We start from the raw sequence: 26334 nt of genomic DNA, 5'->3' as shown, positions 1-26334 counted from the left end.
TGTTGGTTTCGTATTGTAAGAGTAGAATTATTAACTAAGACTCATGTTTCAGGCTGTGATCTGTCTTCCAGACATCACAGGTACAGGCTCTTCAGTGGCTTCAATAAAAAGGCTCACTGCTGACTCTTTCTGCAGCGGTCCGCTCATAACCAAGATGGTGTTCAGAGGGCAGTTTTGCTGTGCTATTGCTGTTACTTTACTAAAAGAAAAAACATTCTTTACTGCAAACTCAGAGTGACCTTTTGTCACTATCTTTTTAGTTCTATCCTTGGCTTTGTATTTGGGAATTATTAGGAAATAATTTAAATTCTTTAGATACATCTGGCCCTGGATAAATGGCCTCATCTACTGTTGAAATATTCCTTATGACTTCACTGGATTTCTGGGTTATGGCCAACTTCAGTCTTCTACAGACAAACATTTAATTTGAATGTTATCTCATTTTGACTGATTTCCACCCATATCTTTTAGAATTTACAACACTTCCAGCAGCAAGACACGGGCTCTTTTTTGTGTTTTGGTTTTTGTTTTCTTTAAAAATGTAATTTTTATAAGTAAAGATAAGATATGTTTAATTCTGTGTGTCTTAGGGGCAGTGGCCAGTACAGAAGTGAAGCAGAAACTTCAAGAGTTCCTGTTGAGTAAATCAGCAACAAAAGACTCTCCAGCAAATGGGAAGAATCATTCCATGAGCCGCCACCCCAAGCTCTGGTACACGTATGTTCAGTATTAAGCTGTTTCCTTGCCTCATCGAGTATCTGTTAAAACTTGCCAGAATGCTTCTCCAGCAGGGGTTTTGAGAGTCTGCCTCCAGAACAAGACAGTAGTTCAACCAAGAAGTTATCAGAAAGGTGGAAGTGTAATATCACAAATTTTACAACTATACCTGTCATTTTTCCAAGTCTCTTCAATTTTTGCAGTTAGAACAACTTTGTGTTTGATTTACTTGGATTTTGAATCAATCACAAAACTTGTTTCTTCTTGAAGATATGCTGCTTTGCAGTGAAGTTACTTGAATGGTATAAGTAACTCACAAGGATTTTGAGAAGGATAGTGGTCGTTTAACTTTTCTTACTTTGATGGATTTTAGTATCCAAAACTGCGTATTCTTATGATGCCTTGGCCTTGATAAGAATCTGCTTAGACCATTGAAACAAGTCATTTTGTTGAGTCCTATAATGGGCCTATTAACATTTTAAGAGTTTACAGTTTTTACCCCCCACTTTTTTTTTTTTTTACTAATTAATTCCTTTTTAACTTCCTTATTACAACGGACACATAAGTCAATCCAACAGAATGAACTCTGGCTGCATTTCTGAAAGACTTCAATGTTATGCCCGAATTGACCTTCAGTAGGACAAACAGAAATGCATATGGTACACTAGATTTCCATCTTGTGCTTGTTCTTTTTAGAAAGAATTACTGAAGGCCTGCCCTTGGAGTTTCCATTCTGAGCTAATCAGAGCGTTGTGGTAACATGATTTAATATATAGTTGCATTGTTTCTCATGGAGACACAGTACTTAATTTTTTTTTTCCAAATAATGTGTAAAATTCTCTTGAGTATGTAAGATTTCTGGACTAATAATCTGAGGTTAGTTCTGAGTCTTCAGATGAGTGAGAATGAGGAGCTCTGCAGAGGATGTCTTCTGCTACACTAGGGAAAGGAGTACTTCCTCTCATGGTAGTGCCCTTTTTGACAGAGAATTGTTATGGATTAACCACACTACATTGGAAAGGTAGGGAAAGATTCTGTAAAAGGCCAAGTAAAATTATGTTTAGATAAACACAAAGTTTGAAAGTTTCCCTCCTTTCCCCCTCTCCCCCTCTAAATAGAAAAATCAACCAAATAATAAAAAAAACCCTGTCTCTGGGCCAAATGATGCAATTTCTTTGCAATTTGCAGTTTTCGTGTTCAGAAAGATCTGCCCACACTGATTCTTTCAGCCAGCAGTTGTCAGAAAGCACTCTTCAGCTTGGAGCTTCTCTGCTGACGTGAGTGCTCTGTGCTGCAGAGTGGTGCGCTCACAAAACTTACAAACTGAACTTAAATGCAAGGTTTTACCTACGTTGTCGACTAAATAGGTTGCATTTTTTTTTTTCAACAGATAATAATAACTCAATATTTCTGGTTAGTTTTATACAAGCCCCCCTGCCCTGAAAATCCCCCACATTTTGGTAGAAGAGGCTGGATCAATGTACATCTATTTGTACATGATAAACAAGACTTAAATGGCTTTTGCTGTGCCTCAGCTGGTTTATATTAAAACACAACAATCTAAAATGGTCAATTCCCCAAACTGGCGACAGATCCTGTCTGTAGGTCAACATGACTCTTATCCTATGTGACTTTTATAATGAGTGCAAAAAGCGTGTTCTTGGGAATCCCAAGGAGTTCCATAACTTACTGTAAAAGTGAAATTGGTTACATGAGCCTGTGGTTTGTGCACACTTAGACGAACAAGAACATAAACACAGCTGAGACATGTGGACAACATGTGTAGGTAGTTACTGTTGGTCACCTCAGTGACTGCTAATTTGTGACCTCTCTGTGTCTGCTGCAGGGCTGCCCACCATACCTCACTGGATCAAAGCTCTCCACCCCTGAGTGGGGCCTCGCCACCATACAAATACACTTTACCAGGAGCACAGGATGCCAAGGATGATTTTCCACTTCGTAAAACGGGTGAGTTAGCGTAGTTTATTCGAGCCCCTTACCCAGCAATTCTCCCACCCTTTATTTTAACCAGGCTGTCCATCAGCAAGGCATATATCATAATCCACAAAGCCTGCTCAGGATGATACTATGGGTAAGTTCAAAGATCCTGACTTCATCTTTATGAGGTTGGACTGACCACATGGTATCAAGAGTCGGTGTTTCCCAATGCTAACAGCTAGTGCAAGTTCAGTCCTGATAAATTTAGTTTTTAAACAGACCATCATTTCACAGATCTTTTATGGCATTATTTTCTTTGTCTGAATATTACTTCTGGGTTTAATAGCTCTCTCTTTTGCATGGTAGATACAGTATCTGTCTTCAGATGGTATGCTGCCTTTAGACAATGTTTTTCAGGACATTTTGAGGGGAATTCATGGAAAGAGGAGGAAGTAGATTAATATTATATTTTATGTCATTGGTTGTCAAAGTGTGTATGCATATGTGCATACATACGCATACACACGCACACATTTGTGTTTGCTTTTTACATGTAGGAATGTGTAATATTGTACAAGAAAATGTTCATTTGAACATTTCGGAATGTTTCAGAGGATTTAGCAACTGCACCTTTTGTCTTGACAGCAGGTGAACTGTAGACGTGACTTTTTCTGCACCATAAAGAAAGCTAGAAGGATGGTGGTGGAGTCCATGTGGCTGTTGCCTCAGGTCCTTGGTGCAGTGACCGGTATCCAGGAATGCAGGGAGACACTAAGAGAAGGGGGGGAAAAAAAGAAAAGAAAACATTAGATCGCTTATTGCATGAGTCTGCTGTTGAGTGATATAGTTACATTCAGAGAGAAAGTCTGACCCCCTAGTGTGCTAACAGCCTTTGAATGTGATTTAGCCACTGGGAGACTGAAAACTAACTGCAAAACTGGTACTCACTTGAAAAGAAGTGGCATTTGGAACCAGCATACATGCAGAAAGAAAATCCAGTCTGTATCTAATACTTTGGGGCAGACTCTCTAAGCTCATATTATATCCCCAAATATTTTCAAAGGAATGAAAGCATGAAAAGCAAAATGCTAATTTATTCTAGCTGAATTACTCTTTGTACAATGTGGTGGCAATATAACAAGGTTCTATAAAATCTTGTTCAGGCTATTCAGTCACAATAAGCCCTTATGTGGTTCTCTGCTTAATACCACTATACAACATATATTTTCTGTGCCAATAGAATATACATTTTCATTCCTTAAACAAAAGGATACACTCTACATCTTGTAAATGCTGTGAATTCATCTACGTGTTTTTGAAATGCAAGTTTTAATTTTTCTTCTGTGTTTATATATCTTAAATGTTATGATTTATATTTATGATGTGTCAGACTGTTGATCTGTAAAACAAAACATTTTCAAACATTGTAACAGTAAAGTTCTCGTGCAGCTGCTAATACTTTTATATCTCTGTGGGGGTTTCAAAATATTCCTTAATTCAATTCCCATTGTCTGCATAAGAGGACTATAATATAATTAAGTCCAGATGTTTTCTATATGTTATTCCAAATATTTGGGCATGCAATGCATCAGTTCCAAAATTGAACAAAGGACATGATGGCTCTCTGAAAAGATATCTACAGAATAAATAGACAAATACTAATATAATCGTTAGCATAACCGTTTCTATGACATTTACATAGTGATTCTGATAAGCAAATATAAATGAAGTGTACAGTATGTTAGCAAGGGAGTATATTTGATAGCTCTCTGCATCCGTGAAAATAGCAAGTGTTAAATATCCTGTTTACACGTCCAGTTTCTCTGTATACCGAGTTGTTTAATTCCAGCCTTCAGCAACATCCCCACAAAGGTTGCAATGATTGTTCATCAGGTTGAGAGTAAAAGCAACAGGAACCAGATCGACACAAGTCAAATGACCCTAAACTGATCTGGGTTGTTATAGGGCCATCCTCCAGGCAGAGGGGACATTGTGGAGCCTGTGTCATCCTCATGGGACCTTACTAGACAAAGATGTCCTACGAACACTCGTGTATATGGACAGGCTATAAGCCTGCAGAAATCTGACCTTTGCCATGAGGGGTGAACCTCTTTTCCTTTCCTTTAGGCTATGAACGCTTATTGCCACTGGCTCCTGGTAAATCCTCTGTGGTGCTGAACCTGCATGAAGTCAGCAATTCATATGAAAGTGGACCTCACATTCCTTTCAGCCTTAAGAAAGGAATACCTGTTGTGGGTTTTAATCACAGCTTTGTTTTGCTTCTCAATTTTGTTTTCCGTAGTCATAATGTAAAATACAGAGGTATCTTTCTCTTCTCCAACTTTAATATAATGCTCTTGGAAGTTAATTCTGATTGAATCAGTTACTCAGATCAGATTTAATGGGCAGCAAAGCTGAATGATTCTCTCCTGACATCCTAATGTGTTTTTCAGTGCTAAGGGAACACCAAGTGTCACACAGGCATTGTAAACCATGAGTCTTGCTTGCCCACTTTCTTGCTTAGTAATCTATTTAACCTTTGCTTAATTAGTCCTGAAGTGGCATGTCCTTATAAATCTTTTAAAAATTAATTCAGAGAGACTTTGGTAAAGAGGAAAATATTCTGTGCAACTTTTACTCTTCTATCATCTAGAATGATGGGATGCATAGATAACTAGGGAAAGACTTAAGAGTCTTGCTCTTTCAATGTTTACAGTTAGGTACCAGAGTTAACATCCTTAGTGCATCCTATGGTTACTCAATAACTCTCCTAGCCTTGTGGATTATTCCTTTCTGTACAAGATGCAGCAGAACTTGTCAGCAGTAGGCTTCACACAGCTTAGCTGCATGGAGGATTGGGACTGTCCTAGGGGCTAGAGGCCAGGATATGCAGCTCTTTGCACAGCTGCATTCAGATGCTCTGTGTTGACAGACTTTCAAAAGAGCAGAGCAAGGGGAGCTATTGCTTCATTGGACAGATAAATATACCATAAGGAGAGGCTACACATCTGTAGCTAAGAGCAGAATTTAGCCTAAACAGCATAAGATCAAATTTTAAAAATGCCCACGACCTTCACCATGGAGACCAGTCGTAACGTGTGTTTTCTGCAAAGCACCCAAAAGCCTGAGCAGCACATGGCTCATTAACTTTCAATGAGACTAATGCGCCTAAATTACCCAGAGAGGTTTGAAAATTCCTCCCTGTTACTGAACACTTTTGAAATTCATACTGACTGTTGTAAGAGCTCTGATGGGAGCTGTGCACTTTTGAAGACCTGATCATTTAATATGGGAAACTTGTGATTGTTGATCTCCATAATTCTATGTCTGTCTATCTGGGAAAATATTATCTGCTTGACGAGGTTACTGTAAAACTAACAAAACTGTAGCAAACAACATGGGTTTGATAGGGTAGAAGTTCTTTTCAAATAATATTTTTTTGGGTTTTTTTACCTTGTCGAAATAAATGCAGAAATTCTGGCAAATGGCCATAACATTTGCATTGTCTTCAGTCTGTAACATTTCATTTTCTGTGTGCAAGTGTTGATGCAAACCAGCAAAAGCCAGTAAATTCCAATAAAGGTTAGCTCTCTAACCAAAGCTGCATGCTTTTTTAAAATGTTGCTATAGAAGGAATTTCTGCATTTTGCCTCATGTTTTGGCTTTTGTTTGAAGAAATTCCTGGGGACGTCATCATATCAAGTATAAACTGTTTTTTCTTTCCTGAGTTTAGCACAATCATGGCAGAACAGGAATGTCAATCAGTATTTCTATTTATTTTGGTTTTATGCCAGTTGAATCTTTCCTTGCTGATGGAGTTGTAAGCTTACAATTTGCATTTTGCTTAGGGATTTGAAGGTCACTCACAATAGTATTATTTGAGAAGATATTTGTAGCTTGCTTTCCAAAAATTGGAAGCATGCTCAATGGAAATATAGCGTGGGGCTTTTTAAATAGCAAATAGTACAAGGTCCTCGCTTGGAGGGGGGAAATTATGTAATTTCATACAGGAAAAAAGAGGAGATGAAGGATTGTTTAATATTGTGATGAAAGAGAGGAAGAAGGCTGTGCTGCACAGTCATGAAGTTCACTTTGTAAAAACCATATTAAGTTAACTTGATTAGGCAGTAGAATAACAGCATAGCTCTTGTGTAATGAGAGCGAAAGATTCCTGAATGAGAACTCAGCAGATGTAATTTTTTTAAAAAAGAAATTAATTAGAGTATTTCCTTACCTTTATTCTTTCTGCATTTAGTGACTCAGTAATTTACTGGAGCAGTTGAAACTGAGAAGAAAAACATTTTGTGTATGAAAGTTTTTCTCCCTTTCCCTTTTGCGCCACCAAATTCCGTTTCTGTTTGCATTTTCTAGGAAAACACTCTCCTGTGAAGTAACAGTATATGAAAAAGCTGGTTTTCTTTTGGTCTTCGGTAAACAAAAAGGCTTAGAGGATCACAAACCCTCAATTACCCTGTGTGCCAAAATGAAGAATGAATTCAAGTTTAGTAGAGAGAAGCGTTATTTTACTCTGAGTTTATGAGTGAGCACAATAAATGGGAGAGGCACTTTGTTTATTGAAGCAGGGAAACAAGGCAAGCATGGTACGATTCTCCTCATTTTATCCCATTTTTCAGGGATGCTAAGCATTCCTGCCTCTCAGAGTCCTTGTTTTCATGGTTTAATGAACAGTCTTGACAAATTTGGACTTGGTGATGTGCCCAAAGGAGATCACCGGTGCTTATTGTGGAGGGAGGAGTATCCTGATTCGCAACCCATTTTTTTCTTGACTTGTCTTCCCATTAATCACCAGACTTTTTTAGCCTTCCTAAATTCACTATCAATAACTTGAGAGGGCATAATTAGTAGTAAGAGGTTTTAGAAAGAGAAGAAACTTTCACTTGCAATTGAAGAGTGAACCTGAAGCAAACTGTTGTTAACAGCTTCTTCCAGATTCATGTAATGACCAGGCCAAAACAGAGTTCAGCCGCCGGGAGCCAGCAGCTCTAAGGAAATGTAATACCATTGTAGCTACTCTGCTGGGCTGCCGTCATCTCCGGTCCATCAGGGTTCTGCAGCCTCCTAAGCCGGGGATGAGGAGGGATGCCCTGTCACTCTAATTTAGCTCAACTTAGAGGGGAAATTTTTTGAGATAGCTTAAAACTAAATACAAATGAATGCTAGGGTAGGCTTAATGACACTGTCAGAGAGAAAAGAACTTGTATAGGTATGCTTTGGTATCATGAAAGCTGCCAGGGCCTGCACCAGGATGATTCTCATAAAGACCATCATAGTCTTCCCATCAGTGCAAGATTGGTCTAATATATTTTATTTAATGCTTACTTTTAATTGCAGGAAGCAAAGGTGTTACGCGTGGGTGATTCTTGCTTAGTTTCAAGATGACCTGGATAGAGGTTTTTCACTGTATTTCTGTTTTAGCAAAAATCCCACTACTTGTATATACATCACTTTCTGTCTTGCCAGTAAGTACTCTGTTGTGCTAGATACTGAACCTTCTTAATGGCTAGACTAATTATACAATCTTGGTCTAAATACTATCTTAGTTCTCCTTTTACTGCCCAATGCATAGCCGCAATTGAATTACAAAGTTCTGCTTCATGTGGTTACATAAAGGTTTTCTTACACAAACTGTGTATATTTTCAGAAACGTTTTATAAATTAGCATTAACAAGTAGCTTGTGTAACTTTTTGATAAGCAGGTAATAGACACTAGACACCTTTTTGACTTTTGAACCTAAAGGAAACAGCTTAAATAAGGAGCAGGGAGCAGTCCCAAAATCTAAAGCATTTTAAGAGCATAATGTCCATTGAAAATGAAGTGGAATGGTTTTAATGGGCATTTCAAAGTCTATTCCCTCTGGATAAATAAGTTACAAAATATTGCATATAAAATCTGAGACTCTTTGAAGTCAGTAGAAACTGTCCTGTTTGATTTCAGTGGGACTAGGATTTTTCTTCCACTGTATCTAGGGCAGGGATGGTTGAAAACTTTTAGAAAAGTAAACAAGAACATCTAAAAGATGGCAAAAAGAGAGAAACAGACAGAGAAGTGAAAAGTGGAAATCACATGGTATCAGATCATCCAAAATAGATGTTGGTTAGTAAAGATTGCACTTCTCCAAACTCCTGCAAAACATAGTTTAACTGAAAAATCTGTTCAAACCCACAACTCTAATTAAGGGTTTTAGCTGCCAAATAACATGTTCTGGCTAAAGCCAAGTAAGTATTACGGAGCCATTCATGAACAACGGCATAAGCTTTGTACTTTGCTTTTGATTTTCTCATGGGAAAGTAATATAAATGAGAGTGATACCTCCCTGTTGGCTTTAACTGTTAGAAATGCAAAGCATGCTGAAATTGTACATAATTCTCTTCCAAAGGCAAGGAAATAGCATTTCAATGGTTTTCCTCAGTGTCTCGTTGAGTTATGGCGGTGCACAATTATTCCTGTTAAATTACTCTACCAGATGCAAGGTTACGTTGTATATTTAGCTAATTAAGTTGTAGGGCACTGGAATTACATCCCAGAGCATAAAGGACCTATCTAAAAGTAAACTTGCTTTAATTCAGTTTTGCTCTGAAGGTGCAGTGTCAACATCTAATTAAGACTTTAAACAGGTGGGGTTTTTCTCCTCACTTCACTTAATATGGAGAGAATCTTTCACAAAGTCAACCTTGCCTACAGAAGTTAGACAAACGTGTTTTGAAAGTCCAAACAACTTTGGGGCCAATTTTATCTTCATTTGTCTTCAGTGGAGCTGAAGTGCCTTCCTACTCGTGAGCTGAATTTGGCCCATAGTTCTCGTCTGCTAGGAAAGCAAGATATACTATGTTTTGGTTGCTTTTGTTTTCTTGGCATCCTGTACTCTGTGTTGTCTTTGGACAACTCTTCTAAAGAGTACGCTTCAGCAATCTAGACCTGCCCAGCTCTCATCTACTGATGACATTGGTGCCCCATTAAACTGGGGGAGAAGGTGATGGTGTTTCATCATCAGTTTCTGAAGGCTGATGAACTATTAGATTATACTTTTTGCCTGCCATCAATGAGTTATCACTGCTGGATATTTTCCTAGATTAAAATCTGTGGGATTTAATCACTCTATTAACTAATTCCTTCTTCTATGGTGCTTGGGGAACAACATAATCATGAACATGATTATTCTATAAGAAATAAATCATGTATCTAGGGGTCAGATTGTGACCCCACAAAAGCCTCAACTTTTGGGACTAGGGGATTATCTCTGGCACTTCTTCAATGAAGAAAGTATTTTTTTCTTGTGCAAAATTAGTGATTCAGTGGATGTTGGAGGAGGATTTAGGCTGAAGAGTGGGATTTGCTATATTTGCAGAAAGTATGGTATTATATTCCCGTTACTGCTTCCCAGCTAGAACCGACTGGTGTACGTGGTCAGAAGTGGGGGTGAGAATAACCACTGGAGACCTAGCCAGAAGGACTGCCAGTCATGCGTATCTAAATTTGGTTATTACCATTCAAATGAGGGATGCCCTCTATTAAATGGCCCGTTTCACCTTCTTTCTCCTCTACACCTCCTGAGAACTCAGATACAATTTGGCTTCCATAAGTGCTATTAAAGTGCAAAAAAATTGTAGAATTTGAAGATGTGCAACGAAGATGAGAATTAATTTTAAAATACCCTTGTTCTTTTATTCTATGTTTCAAGACAGTATAGTATTATTTGCTTTTTAATCCCCTATTTATTATTGGAAAAGAATATTAGTTTACCTGGAAGAAGATTAAGAAGGACCTGACATGGCAATAATGTGCCATGGTTTTAGCAGAAGACTTGACATGTAATGAGGACTCAAGGGGCCCAGTGAAACCATGGCCTCATTGAAACTGCTACATAGCCCAGTGGTGCAGATGCAAGGAGATGCCGTTTCTGTGCTAAGGAATAGAAATTATTAAGAATTCTATCAAGAGACCTGTTCTTTTGCCCCACAGGTTACATGCAGAACAAATATCAACAGGAAATAAATTGCACTGATCAGCTTTTCATAAAAAATATAAAGATCTTTAATTTTGGCTAAATGCAAGCAGTACACTAAGTAATTCCTACATCTAACTCAAAAAATCATTCCTAAAAAGATAACACTTTTTTGCATAGATAATAAAACAGAAATTTTATGTTTCATACAGACTGTAATGAGTAACAAGGAAAAGGTAGATATTTAGAACAGCTTCAGGGAATATTTCATTTCTGAACCTTCTTTAGGAAATCAATGAAAATTTGCTAATCTTGTTAAATTGGCTTCCTTAGCCTGAAGAGAGTTGAAGGGCTGCGAGATCCCCTCTAATCTAATTAGCTCTTTTACCATGTGTTTCACTAAACCTGTTTTTTTATTTAGGGAATGGATATTTACCTTAGTCTGAATAAATAAAGCATTCTACCTTTTACAAAAGTAAAATAAAGCAAAGGACTAAAGGGTTTCACATATGACCAGCACTCCCCTTAAAGCGAATGGTTGTACAGGAAACAGTTTCGGTATATGCTGAAAACACATTAGGTGATGCAAGCCAAAAAAACAAAGTGTCTCCATCCTGTACTGCTGTATCTGGTGCTCCCACCTCATTGGGACCACCCAGCGGCCAGGTCCATGTAGTTCTTGGAAGAGCTTTAGAGGGCATGTGTAAATAGCTTTCAGTCTTATGAATCTAATTTAAAACTTTTTCAGAAATGACATTTTAAATTACCAGAATTTAGAAGTCATTGAACCTACCGAATTGTACTACACGCTGGTATCTCCTAGTCTGCCAGACAGTGGGGAGGATGTCCCACGTGTTCATTGTCTAGTATTGTCTTGTATCAGGACGTGGCCTTCTACAGCAAATGTCAGTCAGTCATGTATGAAAGCAAAAAGTCACTGCTCATCTTGCCAATGCCTAATATATTCAGCTATGTGGAGGTGGCTGAAACAGTCTGTGGCTGCCTACAGGAAGCCAGAGCAGAAGTCAGAAACTCCATGCAGAGCAGAGACTATTTACAAGTCTGCAAGAACCACATGTGGCAGAGGAGAGGCTGTGAGACGGTTTGGTCTCTCGGAAGGACAAACTCATTCACAGCTCTCCATAAAGCAGCTGAGGAAGCTGGAAACAGTTTTGATACCTGACCTATGTTCTCTGCCTTTCTGCCTTGCTTTGGTTACATTCATAGTTCTGGTGAGGAAGCCCAGACTATCTCCTCATTTGTCCTTTCTGATGGTGCATGGGAGTATGGTGTGCCTTTCATTCTACCTGCATCCCTGAGGGGGAAACTGGGAAGTTTCTCCCTAACCTACTACGCTCAGACTAGCTTCTTAGGAACCTTAGATATGCTTCTCTTGGCTATTTTCATTGGCGCAGTAGAGAGGTGGGATTTGACTTTTTGCTTGATCTCCAGGTCCTGGCATGGTATAGACAGGCAGGCTGCTTTGTTACTTATATATGTTTACCACGGTGACTGGGAGCCCACAGCATGGACCAGGAACCTGTTGTGCTATGCAATGGTCCCAACGAAATGAGGATCTCTTTGCAATATGTTTTCTCCCATTCTGCTCCTCTTGCTTCAAGTGAAATCATGACAGAGATCTCAAAGTTATCTCATTATCCACATTCAGTATCTTCTTGAAAATTCTCAATTGACACAGTGCTAGAAAGAAACTTGACAAAGGATAAGCCACTGGTATGCTGGCAATACCACCATCATGCTAACCAGTACCATCTCATTATTTTCTCTTGTACCTCTGTTGGTCTATACCCATACATCATCCTTTTGCCCTATAACTTAGACTTTAAGCTATCTCAGGCATGGCCTGTCATGGTTGTGTGTTGTAAAGCACATCATGCTTATCTGTGCATGGGTCTCTAGTGCAATGCTATAAATAATAACAATCTGTGTGGTGTGAAAAAAGGAAGATTCTGTGACTATGTATTCCTTTATTGAGACTTGTTAGATATAAGGCAGGAAAAAACGCAATTAATAAAAACTCCTGCATGGAGTACAGCATAGAATATATTAAAATCAGTATAATATATGACCCTTCATAGCTTAAAAAAAAGACAGCTAAAGAAATAGCGAATACCAGGGAAGATTTACTTCAAGATCATGAAGTCTTTGTTTCTTAATTGTGTCTGTTGACTTAAATACATTAGAGAAGTCCAAGTTATTGTTTCAAAACGATCTTAGAGATAACAACTGGTGCCTGGGCAATAGGGAGCAATTTATTATCCTCAAGTAAGATGTGAATTTTGCCGCTGTTGCTCATGCTCTTGTTGGAATCCTTGTAGCCAAATTTAGCATCATGTACCTCGACTGCCCCACAGCTTTTCTAAGCCAGCCTGCCAGCGAGGAAAAGGAAATGCTTTCGCTTCAGAGCTTTTCGAAGTCTGGACAAAAGCTCACTTTCTGTTCTTCAGGTTTCCTATATATGGCTTTAGCCTCGAGATGAGGACCTGCTCGCTGCGCACCCTCTCCCATCCCCCATTTCCTGCCTGGGTTCATTAAATGCTGATTTGAAGTTGGCACACGCTCTTCTGATACAAAAGTAGTACTGTGTTCCAGGAACCATCAGAAAGTAGTGCCTTATTATCTTTTACATTCCCTTCATATATATGTCCTCTCCCCATGCGTAGAAAGGATTTTTATCCCTTCTTCTTAAATATCTCTGTGTGTTTAATAAAAAGAAACAGTGAAGCAAAGCCCTGTCAAAAAAACCTCAGCTCATTTGGGAGCAATCTGGCCCCAGGCTGTATTCTTTAATGCTAGTATCTGCAAATTGCTAATATTAAGCGAAGTGGAGTACAGGACATAATGACTTCACCGAATCATTTTCCTATCTCTCATGCTTGTGTTTCAGTATCATGTTACATGGGAGAGAACGGTTTTCTATTCTGAGATTCTAACTTGAGCAGTGATGGTTATTGTGATGAAATTAATGTGTACCTACATAGAGGCCTGTATATTTTCTATTTTTGGCAGTACAGTTACTTACTTCTTTCCTGCTATATGAAGCCACCATAAAAGATGAGAAAAGTCATTGAGACGCTGAGTCCTGTAGAGATAATTACAAGTCATGCCAAGGAGTTAGGTGGTTGCCTGTGATATCTTCTGATGTTGTTTAAATTAATACTTTCTATATCTTTGCTACCTGTTTCCCACTTACAGTCATTTAAAGAGTAATACCAGTTCATTATTACCAGCACTAAAAAGAGAATAAGCAAGGTAATAGCGATGAGACTGAACAAGCCATATTACTGCAACATCTTATTATTGCAAATTATGCTGCAGTTACATAAACAAAGTCATTATCAGGCTAGTCTTTCCTGAAATCCACTCAAGTGAATTGCTCAGATGGGTGTCAACTGATTCCCATCGAGATCAATGACCTGGGCTTTGATGGCCTTCAGAGAAAACAGCTGTGTCTTTTTGTTTTCTTTGCAACAAAACACTCTCAAATAATATATTTTCCCTTTCTCCAAGTGGGAACTGATTATTACTTGTTCCAAAGTGCTAAATGTAGTAGAAGTGCAAAGATTTGTGGAACAAAGAGGCTAGGCTTATAGTGGCCAGTTAGACCAGTATCGGATGTATACTGGTTCTTAGCAGGATTTTAGATGAATAGCCCAACCTACCAGCCTGCTGCCATGAAAACGTGCAGTACTGTTTTCCTCATCTGCCGCGCTCCTGGCCACGTGCTCTTGTTTTTCTCTTGTATCTATCATTTTGGATCTTTGGTCAGATGATTCAGCCCACTATAGTTGCTGGCGTCTAACCCAGCAAACCCCACCTCATTCAGCACCTCCAATGCTTTAGAGAGGCCCTGTTTCCTCAGGAAGGTGAGATAAAGGACATATCCTGTATGGGGTAGAATTAATCTAGTTTTGAGTCTTGGACCCCGGTGGGATGCTTGGTGTACAGAAAGTTAGCCATGTGCATTAATTATCTTGCTGAGTCAGAGTCTTGGTTTACGGTTGAAACACCGCATAAAGAAATAGACTCCATGAAGGTCTTTTCAATGATTTTGTGGTATTAATGGAGTAAAAAAAGGTTAATACTTAGGGGCTCATATATCCATGAGGAAGCTACTCTGCAGCAAGCTGGTGAGTAAAGCTTTAGCCTCAGAAGTTATTTGGCACAGGCTCCCCATGTGACACTTCTGTTCCACTTGGAGAATGCCTTTGGGTGATGAACATAGTCAACCTTGGCAGTGGATTAATTAAGCTGAGCAAAGGTGCTAATAATGTGCAGCAGAAATACTTACGGGGTGCCTAATGTAAAACAGTTATTTTAAGCATTATTCCTCTATAGACCACTTCTAAGAACCACTAGTTAAAGTATTGAACCAAATGCTCATTTGAAACATAGTGCAGATTAATTATAGTAATTCTTCACCATTTGCCATTAAGGCTTTCCAAGTGCCTTGCAAATACTACGGAAACAATTTAACTTAAAAAAAAAAAATGTTTGAAAAATTTATTTTCACTTTTTGCTCACTTGTTTGCATTTCAGAGTTTAAAGGATTAAAATAATTTCTAAATAATCTCACGTATGTGCTTTGGGGCAGTCTGTGTGTGTATATATATGTATATACATTTATAATTTTAATCCATAGCTCTATCCTTGAAGCTTAAAATGCTTAATTTTGCCTTTTTAACTATCAGAAGAGAGTTGACAGTTACAGATGTGTTATTACTGCCTTCATGTAGGAGTGCACTGAAGCACATAAGATTGCTGTTGTGACCCATACCTGTTGCAGTCAAAAATAATTCTGCTTCAACTTCAGTGGGGCAGGAGGGTACAGTGACTTCTGCAGTCACACAGCAAGTGAGTGCCTCAGCCACAGATGAGTGTCAAGAAACCACTTCCCAGTTCTGCATTTTGTCCATTGTAGCAGACATCCTATAATTGGTTAAATTTATATATTTAGCGCACTGAAACCTGAATTCTTATTGCCAGCCATTGAGTCCTGACTGCTACCATGTTAGGAGCTGGCAGTGTCTCATGAGAGACGTTCAAGAAAGTCAGTATTTGAAACAAACACTCTTCAAACTTTGGCTTTGTTTTTTATTGGGAGGTTTATTTTATAATTTAAAAAACACTCTTCTCCATGCCTTTTCATTTTAAAATGGATTATTTCCATTTAAAAATTATCTTCATCTTTCATGCAAGGGCTGTCTTCTCAGATGGCTTATAAATTCAGACACTGACATCAAAGTCTGCTTTCTCTGCTTATATGATTGATTCAGATGCAGAATATGATGGGAATGTGGTAAAAACAGAAAGGCAATTGCTGTTACTGAGCATAAAACATTCATATAGAAGTGGAGCATTTCTCCAGTGAGTGTTGCAGAGGATTTGTATCACATTAGTCCGTCACGAGTATGGAAATATTCTCCTAAATTTTAAGAGTACGGAATAGTATAAATCGAAATAACTGTAAGTGCAAAAGGACTGAGCACCTTTTCTTCCAAATGTAATCATACCTGGATGAGATCTGTGGTGAAAGCATGTAGTGTAATGTGAGCCCGTTGTTATATTTTATATTTTCAGTTTCATAGGAAATTTTATCTTAGACAGCAAACAAGTCATCTGTACTCCATCGCTAGAACCATTGGTCTTAACAATGGTAGTAAGCGATAAAAAAATAAATTTCTTGTTAATATTTTTATTATTAAAGATTTCCAGTGTTGTGCTAGCCTGTGCATCTTGGTCTGAAATGCACTGAAAGGCACAGGCAACTTAGAAGGGAGCTCTTGCCAAGAGCAACGTAGTACGTGACAAAGGCCGGCGCGCGACTGCAGGCGCTGCAGGTTACAGCAGCGCTGCGGTGGAGGTGCAGCCCCTTTGCTCTCACATGAGCATTTCTAACGTCCCCAGCCCCGAGGGAACACGTGGGACAGCAGGAAGCAGATGTGCGATATTACATGCTGGGCAGGGACTGGAATTACAAGCGTAGGATTGAGTTCCTGCCCCGAAGTGACAAATGGTATAATGCTGAATTAAATGAAGATTTAATTTATTTTGGTTTTCTGCTAACTCTTTCTCCCTCTTTGGGGCTGGGCTTAAGTCTGTGCATAGGAGAGAGAACTGATCCCAGTTTCCAGCTCTCTCTATTTTGAGATACTGCTTAGCCAAGCCTCAGTCCCAGAAAGGGAAATATAAACAAATTGTATTCCACAATTATCTTTCACCAGCTCTTAGCAGTCTGTCTGATAGAGGGTTTACTTAGAAGAACAGATAAATGAGTACATGAAACATTTTATCATGCTAAAAATATCACAAAATAAAAAGCACAGCAGAGCATCATCTCTGGCCTTCATATGAAAAGGCTTTGTCCATTTAGGAAACAAAGGTGGAACTTGCCCAAGGTGCATTAAATATAATCCTAGGTTTTCTGGGAATCAATCCTACTTTGTCGTTTTCAGAGCATATATTTTTCTGTATAAATGTTCTTAGGACACTGTCATAAATCTAGTTGTTTTGTGCGTTACTCAGAAAACATTGAAGTTCTGGGCCTAAAATTGCTGACCAAGAAATGTTCTGCCAGCAAGGCTTGTCGTAATTTATATTTCTAAGAGAAATCAAAAGGCACCAGTGGAGGCTTCTTTCTATTTCCGTCATCAGACCATAATCCAATCATAAGGTTCCAAGTTCCAAGCTGTATTTTCGTCCAAGTTTTCACCTACAAGAGAGATAAAAATGATGTAGAATAAAAGTTGTATTCATCTCTAATTAATAATTATGTTATTAACAATAATTAATGGGTAACTTCAGAGTTGAAATGGGATGAGAACAATACTGGGATCCGAAGCTTGTCAGCTCTCTTCCTCTCTTTTCTAGCCTCCAATCTAAAATGGAGTTGTATGAGGAGCAGCAGGATGGCTGGGGAGGGTGGGCAGTAAAATCTTTGCCTCCAAGCCCTCTTCGGATCAGATGAGGTCCTACAGGGAATATCAGTGGTGTCTGACACAAAGCACTAATTTGGTTTCTAATCATTTATTTTCTTCTCTTCATTTCCAGCTTCAGAGCCCAATTTGAAGGTACGTTCACGGTTAAAACAAAAGGTGACAGAAAGGAGAAGCAGTCCTTTACTCAGGAGGAAGGATGGAAATGTTGTCAGTTCATTCAAGAAGCGACTCTTTGAGGTGACAGGTAATTAAGAATGGAGAAATTCTCTATCAGCTGTGACTGCTCACAGAATTGTGATGGTATTTTGGAATTGAAACTGCTAAACAAAGGGTTGTATCTTTTTTTTTCTGCTGCTGAAAAGAAAACCATATTAAATAAATGGTTGTCTATAAATAGCTTGTAATCTACAGCTTTCTACCACTTACTAAAAAGTCATTGTAAATTTGAAAGCCGTACTTTCAAACCAGCTTGGAAACCAGTACTTTAAAACGGCAAGTACAAGAACAAATAAATGGTAGACTGTTGGTGGTAAGGGACATCAAAGGAGAAAACAAGAATAGTCTCTTCCCCTAGTTTGTGTCTTGTGTACGTGGACAACATTTTGAGTCTTGCATCTCCCACTTCCCATCTTCCATGGAAAACGCAGATGCTAATACAAAGCACAGAAACACCTATCTGGTATTACTGAGGTTAATCAATGACATTTTGGAATCTTGTGTTTGGCCCTACCCCTCTGGTTTCTCTTGTTTGAAAATGTCAAGATTAGTTGTTTCTGGTGTAAGGGCTCACTAAGCTGTTTTTCGAGAAGAGTGAGCTGAAATGTTTGAATATTGAGTGGCATATTGTTGGTCATAGCAGATAGTTAAGTATTCATAGTACTTGAAAGGGAACTTTTAGCATGTAAAAATACAGAATTATGCATATGGGGGAGGATTAAAAGGGGAAAAAGAGTGAAGTGAAAATTTGTTATTGAGTAGTACTTGTTTGTAATATTTTTCCTGCCCTTGAACTTAAAAAGTGACTGGGTGGATGAATTTTGTCACGTATATTATTTTTCAGAATTGCACTCGAGTTCCCAGACAGCCTAAAGTCCTCTGATTTTTAGTCCTTAGGATTAGTATGCTGCCAAGGCCTTATCCGCTCATTTGAAAGAAAAGAGCATTTACAGTATTTGGCCTCATTCTGACGTTTCTTGCTTTGACTTTGCATCGATATTTGGTAGCTCCATGGCTTGTTCAAGTGATGTTACAATCAGGCCATATGTTTATGCAACAGTTACTAGTCTGTCAGACATGTATCTGAATTCACTTGGTATGTCAGAATTATGTCACACCAAGATGGAAATATAACACAACAGGAACAAATCCACATCAGTGTCCCCATATGTGCAACTCTTGTGACAACTTTTCACAATATGTCTTGTGTAAATCTGGGACATGGATGTGAATGTAAGTATGAAAGTAACTAACTAAGGTAATTTCCCTGTAAATTATTTCCAGATTAGAATTTTTATAAAAAATTTGCTAATAAATTTGCTAATTTATTATTTCCATTTGCCGAAGCTCTTATGAGATTCTTGATCTCCACTTCCTTAGTTTTAGCTGATTTCTTTATATTTTGTACACTCACAATTCAGGTATAAAGTGAAATACTTGTCCCAGGAATTTTTTTCTGCAGCCATTGAAAGAGCAGAAACCTGAAAATAAATGTGTTCTCTTCTTAGCCTTGACAGTAATTCGGAGCCTTGCAGATTGCCATTATAATTATTAATATCGGCTAGATGACATTTTGCAGCTTTCATAATCAAAACTGCCCTGATCAAACATTTCTGGCTGAAGCCTTTTTCTCCTTTTGTTTTTATTCTTTTAACTGAAAATATCCCTTTATTTAAATGCCTATTTATACAGAAAGTGCTATTGTAATTTTTAAAGAACTGAGAAAAAAGAATAAGTTTGTGTTTCTGCTCTTCTATAAAAACTAGTGAGAATATGATGCAGACCTTTACCTGACCAGTTAGCATAGCTGAGTACAGATTCACTTCCGTAAATCAAAGTCAGCTCTAGTAGGAAAGAACAACAGGTTCAAGAAATAGCTAGGAGATCTCCCGGTAATTTCAGTCAAAGTGAGGATATATTTTTGCATGTGAACTGAAACAGAAGGAGTGAAGAAACAAAGAAGTGGCTATAGAATATTTACTGCCACATTTAGATATTAATTAGTTTAACTTCTTGAGTACTTTAATTTGAAAGCTATCACATGAAACAGGCTTATCTCTACTAATGCTGAGCTTTTCCGTCTCTAACCTTGTTAACTGTTTCCATTACATAAATTTAATTCGTATCAGTGTAGGATTAGAATAACTTAATACAACAATACACAATGAGATCATCCTCTTCCCCTTTATCTTAGACAGAACTCAGGAAATTTTAAATCAAGATAACACACAGCCTTTCAAATGCTATTTTAAGATTTTTGTATGCTGTAGATATTCCTTCGTATTTGTGCCAAAGATGTAGTGAAATTGGTGTATATTTTGCCATTATTACTTGCGTATGTAATGATAGGTCTTCCCATCCCCTTTCTAAACAGAAGGGAGATGGCAGTAGGCCTCATGAATTGACGACATGTTATCGTGACCTTTGCAAGCCTGGTATCTCTGTCATTTTGATCTCTTACAGAGGCAGGACTCTTTGCAATTAAAAAGAAAAGACTTCCTTTTCTTTTTACTTATTATAAGTTCTATGTCTGTATCTCTGCCTGACACTGAGTATCATACCATCTTTGTGGGAAAAATAAATAGTAAATTCTTCCTTTGTGAATCAGACAGATCAGAAGGGGAAAGACCAAGAGTATCTTTCCTTGTTAGCACTGTAAAAGGAAAGCCAAAGGAAATGGAGGATGAATTTAAAATCTTTAACGTAAGTAAACAGCATAACCGATAGATACTTTTCAACAGCAAAAAACCCTGGCCATAAAGAGTATGCAATTGATCAAGATCATGTGTTTCTTTCCAGCGTGAAATCCATGTATGCTTAATCTGTTTTTCAGAATCCTCAGTCAGTAGCAGCTCTCCTGGATCAGGTCCCAGTTCCCCAAGCAATGGTCCGACCAGCAGTGTAACAGAAAATGAAACCTCAGTTTTGCCATCTAACGTTCAAGCTGAGGTAAGTGTCTTTCTCTTTTTTTGGGTACACAATTCCTCAGATTTCTAGACTGGAGAGTTTTGAAACTTCAATTTGATCATACTCACAAGCAGAGTAATTGCAGAAGATATAATTATCTGGGATACCAGGACACTGCAGGCTGACATCAGAATATGTTATATATGAGATCCATCTTCATATATGAGATGCATGCTCAGGAGACTCTTTGGTAACAAAAGTCCAAACAAAAGCAGCAGTAATGCTACTGGAAGAGTGGGAGGGAGCTATGGAAGGAACCTGGAAGCATCTGTGTTGCAGAACATTACCTTCTGGGATAACCTCAAGAGGTGCACAATGCTGAACGCTGGTGAAGAACTTTCACATGCAAAAGAGTCATTTAGGCATTGGTGACCCTAACACATATGAGTTAAGGTGGTCACAGGTTCAGATGGCTGCTGAAGTAGATTTTTTTAATTAAGACTTGTTTAATTATGGTATCGGAGTTAGGTGACTAAATCATTTTGCACATCTGCCTTTTATTTTACTGTACCTCAGTTTCCTTATCAGGGCAGTACTTACCAACATAACTGACATGCCAGGAGTCTTGGATACTTGTTTGGTAAAGTGAGATTGTACACAGAAGCAATCTTAACTGCTCCTTATTCTGTTTCATACATACGTGCCTGTAACAACAGGAATGCAGATGGTAAATCAGTTGTGATGAACCTCATTTAGCATAGATGACGTGCCTAAGTCACGCTTTCCATGGCACTATTGTAAAGGGACAATAAACTAATGCAACTAAGAGAGAATCAGATTCCACAATATTCTGTATCCAGTACCTATACTTACAGCAATCCCTGCTTTGGTGGCAAAGGTTTCTATTAATTGTTGGTTTATACTGTTTATTTTAGAAAAATTGCATAAGAAAATGTGATTTAACAGAGTTTTAGCTAATGGAGCTATTTCTCCAGGTCAGTGGCAGGACATTCACCTCAAAAAAACCTGGAATGGGCAGTTCAACCTCCAGCAGTGACTTTTCCCCATAATGAATTAATTGTGTGTGTGAACTATGATCCAGGGGGCAGGTGGGTGACCTCTGCACACTGATTAGTAGCCTCTCTCTGGCCCGTAACCAAAAAGAAAAAAAAATTGCATTGATGGCTAACATGTGGTCTTGCCTCATAGCCCCTCTGTATGTGATTGCAAAGAAATTTAAATGATGCAGAATAAGATCCATCATTTGGATTAGATCAGATCCTAGTTCAGTGGAATTGCATGGTATATTTTAATATGGGGAATGTTATAGATAAAAGTTTCTAATATGTGGATGTTAGTCCTGTATTAAACAGGAAATTTTGTCCAATTGGATCTTGTATTGACTTGAGGATACTACAAAACGCAAAGGGAATAATGTGTCAGACTGATACACAGTGCTTGTTACTTTGCGTGTTATAGTTTCTGGACACTTGCCCACAGTGTCGAACCACCATCAGACATGCATACAGTCTGGTCGGGCTGGCAGTCTCTGTTTGGGGAGATTGGAAAGGTTATAGCAAGAACCAGCAGAGCTATATTCTGTTTATTAATAGAACAGTGCATTGCATATCATTTGCCATTGCTGTCCCAGACATCAGAAGTTATAGCCCCACCATACAATCACAGATGCTCAAATGAGCCTAAAAAGTTCCTTGAGAAGTTGGGCTCTGCGTGCTGGAGTCGGTCACTTAGCTCACTGGAAGCGTGCTAAGAAGCTGAAACTACTGACTTCCATTTCTGGATCCAGCCGGGGATTTCTTTACCTCTCTGGTTACTTGACTGTGAATACTGTGGTCCTGTGGGCTCAAACATTTTTCCATAAATCTCAACTTCAGTGCATTTTGATTTCAATGGGATTTTCTTTGGTAGTTTAACAGCAGCCAAACTGCTACATGTCTCTTTTCTAGTTTAGCATTAGCTGCCAGCTCTCAAAGGCTATATATCTAATCAATTTTTCATCAGATACATGAAGTACAGAAGTTTCTAATAATAGGATAAGTGTTCCAAAATCACCCAAAATATCACTTGTTTTGCTGTAATCCTGCATGACTCACATTGCTGTTGTTTCGTAATCGTTGTTGTGACATTTGCAGTAAGTGTTGTGCTCATATCTGAGTGGGTGGATAGCCACAGTTTTCATGGCAGCAAATAAAACACTTTTTGCTGGGGGAAAATAGGTTGCTATGACAGAGAGCCATTTACCAGTAAAACACGAGTCAGTACCGTAAATGATTACACTCTAGTGCGTACACAGAATTGGAGCATTATCAGTAATGAAACAGATTTTTAGAGTATTTTTGCCATATCCATTTGAATAGCGAGACTTTTAAGTGGTTTACCCTCCGGAGCAAAGAGTCTGGTGGGTAGACATTTACATGTTTTTGAATGAACAAACGTGCACTGCAACTACTACATTTTTGCAGATAATCTTTTGCTATCACAGTTCCCTTAATGGTACTTTCAGTACTATTTGTTAAAACAGTGGTCTCATTATATGAAACTTGAAAGTTAAACTCAAGATTTTAATTGCACCTTATAAATAAAATACTGTTTTTATTAGGCCCAGTTGTCTCCAGTATCATCAAGGTTCACCGCAGTAGCTATTTGTCTCTTGTAGCATGCCGTACATTTTCAGGTCACCTGCTGTGCTGGGGCTAAATCTTACTTGCATGAGAAATGCAAGCAGGATTGAGCCCCTGCACAGCACGTCCCTTGAGTTCAGAGGGACAGCCTGCCTTACTCATGTGAAATGATTAATATTAGGCATTCACAACCTGGTCAAAAGCCATTGAACGCAATGGAAAGTTTCCAGTTGGTATCAGTGGGCTTCAGATTGTTTTCCTTCTCTTTCATTTCTGCTTTGCAGAGCAGCGTTTCCTACAATATTGCCTGATTATCTAGGAGACATAAATGACATGTATGGCAGAAAAACATGTACTTGATTTGTGCAGCCCCACAGCACTGTTTCTAATACTCAGCTCCTTGAGGTGCTCTTTGCAAGTGGCTAGTGGCAAAATGTGTAGGTTTCTGACCAGCTGGTGAGGTTTGCTTCAAGTGTATGTGAAGAGAGACTAATTAATTAGGAAAAAACCCACCCCAAAAGCCTTAAGAAATAAGAATATGATTGTGAATATTCAAAGCTTTGACAACTTTACTGTAGCTTCACAATTTAGAAGTATTAAAGCCAAACCATTTCCTCTTGCTGCCCTCCTAATGTGTAAATGTGCATATAAACATGCACACATGAAATAGGTGTTCCTGCTCCTCAGCAGGTCCTGGTACCAAAACAGAAGTACAATAACTAATCATGGTTACTTGGTGATCATCATGTACTGTTACATTTAGTTATTGTACTCTATTTTAAGAAAGAGGGTAACTCTATTGACAGGATCTTTCAAGCGTCAGAAAGCAGGATCCATGGTTCCAGTAAGTATGTAGAGGAGCAAGTAGGGCAGTTGCTCTTTGGGGTAATTTAGGTGCCAGTCCAAACCATCAAGTCTGCATGTAGGAGGAGGACCATGGCTTAGCCATTGTGCTGCCAAATGACACTGGTGGCAACTCCAGTTTGTGCCACCGTTTCAAGGTATTGTCATCTGTGTAAAAAGAAGCTGCAGCTGGGGTCATGCAGTTGTGCCTCAGCATATGCAGGACCCTAACCTATGCAGGTGGGCTACTAAACTTACTTTGGGAGATGAGGTTTAACTGACACTAAGGCTAATATTACCTGAAAATATTTTCAAAAATCAGTTACCTCCCCAAATGAAAATTACTGATTATTAGCAGTATTAAAAATTGGATGGAAATGCTTTTACTAATAAATTCCTGTTTTCAGCATTAAACTCGCATGGTACATAACATGATTGATTCTGCCTCATGAAACAATCATACCTGAACTTAATGTGGGAATGTGCTTTACTGCTATACACCTTGTCACTGTTACGTTTGTTAGTTCAAATCTTAGAAGGTAATAGTGGCATACTGAAAGCCAAAAAGGAAACATACAGTTTTGAAGTGGCTCTGTATAGATGCTGCAGTTGCTACAAATTTGATTATATCCTAGGAAGCACATACGGGCCTCTGCAGTGTCCTTTTTCAGTTAAATCTTTGTAGTCTCCCTCAATAATATCTCCATAGTCTTGACATACTTGGTTTTATTCATGGTCAAAGGTGGATGTTATCAAGGGAAGACACTGTTAGCCAGGAATTAATGTAATATACAAGTGAAGCTTCTTTGTTTCCTATGCTATCTGTTGACATTCCCTAGGTACCAAAAGAAAATTACAGAGATAGACTTCTACTGTTATTGTCTCAGTGATAGGTCGTATCTCCAAACAAACTGTATGAGGAAGGTTATGTTTTGGAATAACATCCTGTGTTTTTGTGCTTAACCACTTTTCATTGATGGTCTGAAGTTGCATTGTATTAGCACAAAGTATTTTACAGAGTTAATTGATATTCCAGGTTTGTCCAGAGGAAAATCTACAGTTCCCCACAACATGCTTGACAAGTTATTATATTTACTTTAGTCAAAGCCCGAGTGTGCAGTATCCCTCTTGGAGGTGGTCTATTATTGGAGTCCCATATGCTTTTTGTTTGGGAAGAAAGCAGTCACTGTGTCATACTGTTACACAGGGTATTCTTTTTCAAGGATGTTGTTCCCTTGGGGACCATATCATGCCAGAGTTCCTAAGTCTAATAAGACCTTTGTAGCTCTTATTGTGTTAAAGTTCTGGGAGGGAAGCAAGAGTTAAACAGAAAATGTAATTCAAGCAACTATACTAGACCACATGTTGAAAAACATGACTGTTAAAGCAGAAACGCAAAGGCTTCAAAAAGGTTCCTGTTGTGGTAATGTAACTTTTTATGTTTCTTCCCAATGAATCTAGAATAGAAAGGCAGAGGGTGATCTTTGTAGAATGTCTGGTTTTACTTCACAGTAATTAAAAATATATCAGCAATTCCATGTCCTTGAAAATTATACCACAAGGTTTCAAAAGAAGTATTAAAGATTTTAACTTGAAGGGAATTAGGAAGGCTGTGAGGGGTATCCCACCATCAGAGAATGATAGGATGCTGGTTTTGTATATATGCATATACAGAGACGGTACATTTTTTTAAATGGCAGATATGGCAATCTGCCACACTTTCTACCCCAAATTCCCATGTCAATGGAAGTAAATAACGTGCCTGAAACATCCCCATGTCACAATCTGCATAAGAAAATAAATGGCCTAGGTAGAAACCATATTTTATACCTTACAACAAAAATTATAATAACCATGGTAAAGTAAAAGTCTAAGACATCCACATGTGTGACACCTTTGATTCAGCTAGATGTACTCCTTAATTCATTGGCTAAATTCCCACTGAGTTTCTAGTAGTGAAAGTGCAGCTGATGAGAAGAACTGATGTTGAGCTAATGAGAAGTTGATGAGAAGAGATGGTCTAGGAATCCTCAAGATTTCAGTTTTGCATGGGAATTTGATTTACTAACCAAGGAGTAACCAGTTGTTTTCTTAAGAAAAGAAATATCAACAGCTTTTTCACAGGGACAGTACTTTTCCTTATCTGGA

At 38.4% G+C, this 26334-nt stretch overlaps 1 protein-coding gene across 1 annotated transcript in view; it reads left to right on the top strand.

Annotated features, from left to right (window-relative positions):
* The window catches only part of HDAC9 (histone deacetylase 9), a gene marked incomplete at its 3' end in the record, with an annotated part of 290855 nt that overhangs the window by 56370 nt on the left and 208151 nt on the right, over positions 1–26334 (top strand). The window contains exons 4-7 of the mRNA XM_082329553.1: positions 591–717; positions 2564–2685; positions 17691–17822; positions 20628–20743. Of these exons, the coding sequence (XP_082185679.1) occupies positions 591–717; positions 2564–2685; positions 17691–17822; positions 20628–20743 (497 nt within the window). The remainder of the gene's footprint in view (positions 1–590; positions 718–2563; positions 2686–17690; positions 17823–20627; positions 20744–26334) is intronic.

The sequence above is a fragment of the Platalea leucorodia genome (assembly GCF_965183815.1).
Source record: "Platalea leucorodia genome assembly, chromosome: 1".
Lineage (NCBI taxonomy): Eukaryota > Metazoa > Chordata > Aves > Pelecaniformes > Threskiornithidae > Platalea > Platalea leucorodia.
This window is presented reverse-complemented; position numbering and strand designations above follow the sequence as displayed.